Source organism: Solanum tuberosum, unplaced genomic scaffold (genome assembly GCF_000226075.1).
Source record: "Solanum tuberosum cultivar DM 1-3 516 R44 unplaced genomic scaffold, SolTub_3.0 contig01026, whole genome shotgun sequence".
Classification (NCBI taxonomy): Eukaryota; Viridiplantae; Streptophyta; class Magnoliopsida; order Solanales; family Solanaceae; genus Solanum; species Solanum tuberosum.
Genome location: NW_006241713.1, coordinates 1 through 1,247, shown reverse-complemented (window position 1 = coordinate 1,247; position 1,247 = coordinate 1). Strand labels below are relative to the sequence as shown.

At 42.8% G+C, this 1,247-nt stretch overlaps 1 protein-coding gene across 1 annotated transcript; it reads left to right on the top strand.

Annotated features, from left to right (window-relative positions):
• The first annotated feature begins 35 nt into the window (after positions 1-35).
• Positions 36-341, top strand: LOC107059419 (uncharacterized). The gene has a single exon (XM_015305930.1). It carries the CDS (start codon positions 36-38, stop codon positions 339-341), a length of 306 nt encoding a protein of 101 aa, XP_015161416.1.
• Positions 342-1,247: the final 906 nt, after the last annotated feature.

Genomic DNA, 1,247 nt, shown 5'->3' with positions numbered 1-1,247 from the left:
ATTTCATTAACCATCTAGTGAAAAATCTTCTTTCTATGTATGGTATTCGGCATAAGGTTGCTACAGTTTACCATCCTCAAAAAAGTGGTCAAGTGGAATTATCAAATAAAGAGGTGAAACAAATCTTGCAGAAAATGGAAAATGCACAAAGAAAGGATTGGTCTGAGAAGCTGGATAATGCGATATGGGCATATAGAACTGCATATAAGACACCCATAGGGACTTCTCCTTATCACATAGTGTTCGGCAAAGCATGCCATCTTTCGGCTGAATTAGAACACCAAGCATATTGGGCTATTAAGAAGTTAAATCTTGACCCCGAGCTGGCAGGAAGAAAGTGAATGAATCAACTACATGATCTTGAGAAGTTTAGGCTCCATGTGTATGAGAATGCCAAGCTCTACAAAGAAAAGATAAAAAGGTGGCATGACAAGTTCCTCCCACTTTCACTTCGGGAGAAAATGTACTACTTTTTAACTCAAGACTAAGGTTATTCACTAGAAAGCTAAGGTCAAAATGGTGTGGTCCCTTCAAAGTAGTAAGGATGACACAACATGGTGCCGTTGAACTTAAAGGTGAAAATGGCCCGATGTTCTTAGTAAATGGGCAATGAGTTAAACACTACTTTGGTGATGATTCAGATCGTGATCGGGAGGCTCTTGAGTTTAATGATGAATGATCCTAGTTGAGTCGAGCCACGACGTTAAACCTGGCACTTCACGGGAGGCAACCCGTGCAAGATATGTCATAGGAAGTTCGTTTTGTTTACTTTTAAATTTCTAGCTTAGTTTAGGGTTGATAGCATCTAGTGAATTAGTTTTATTTTAATTTTATTCTTTTTAGGGATCTTGTTAAGTTTGATTTCTTTGTAATAGTTAGGAGCTATAACTAAAAATACTGAAAGAGGAGTCATGCCACGACCAAAACTAAGGCACTGGGTGTGAGGCAAGCCACCAATATGATGTTACGTTGTTTGGTTGATGCGCTGGTTGCTTGAGAACACACCACGAGAGAAGAAAACCAACTGCATTGGCAACTGGGTTATGGCGCAGGTCAGGCGCACTACGGCAGAAGCGAAAGTTCAGAACCCCTTTATGGGTGCCCTGCGCAACCAACACGCCAAGGCCAAGGAAAAGCGCCAATACCAGGCGCAAACATGGCGCGTCGCGCCAAGGTCCAACGTTCAGAGGCCTATTCGAGCGCACTAGCAGTGCCCCGCACCCCCAACGTGCTAGGCTGCCCAAGTT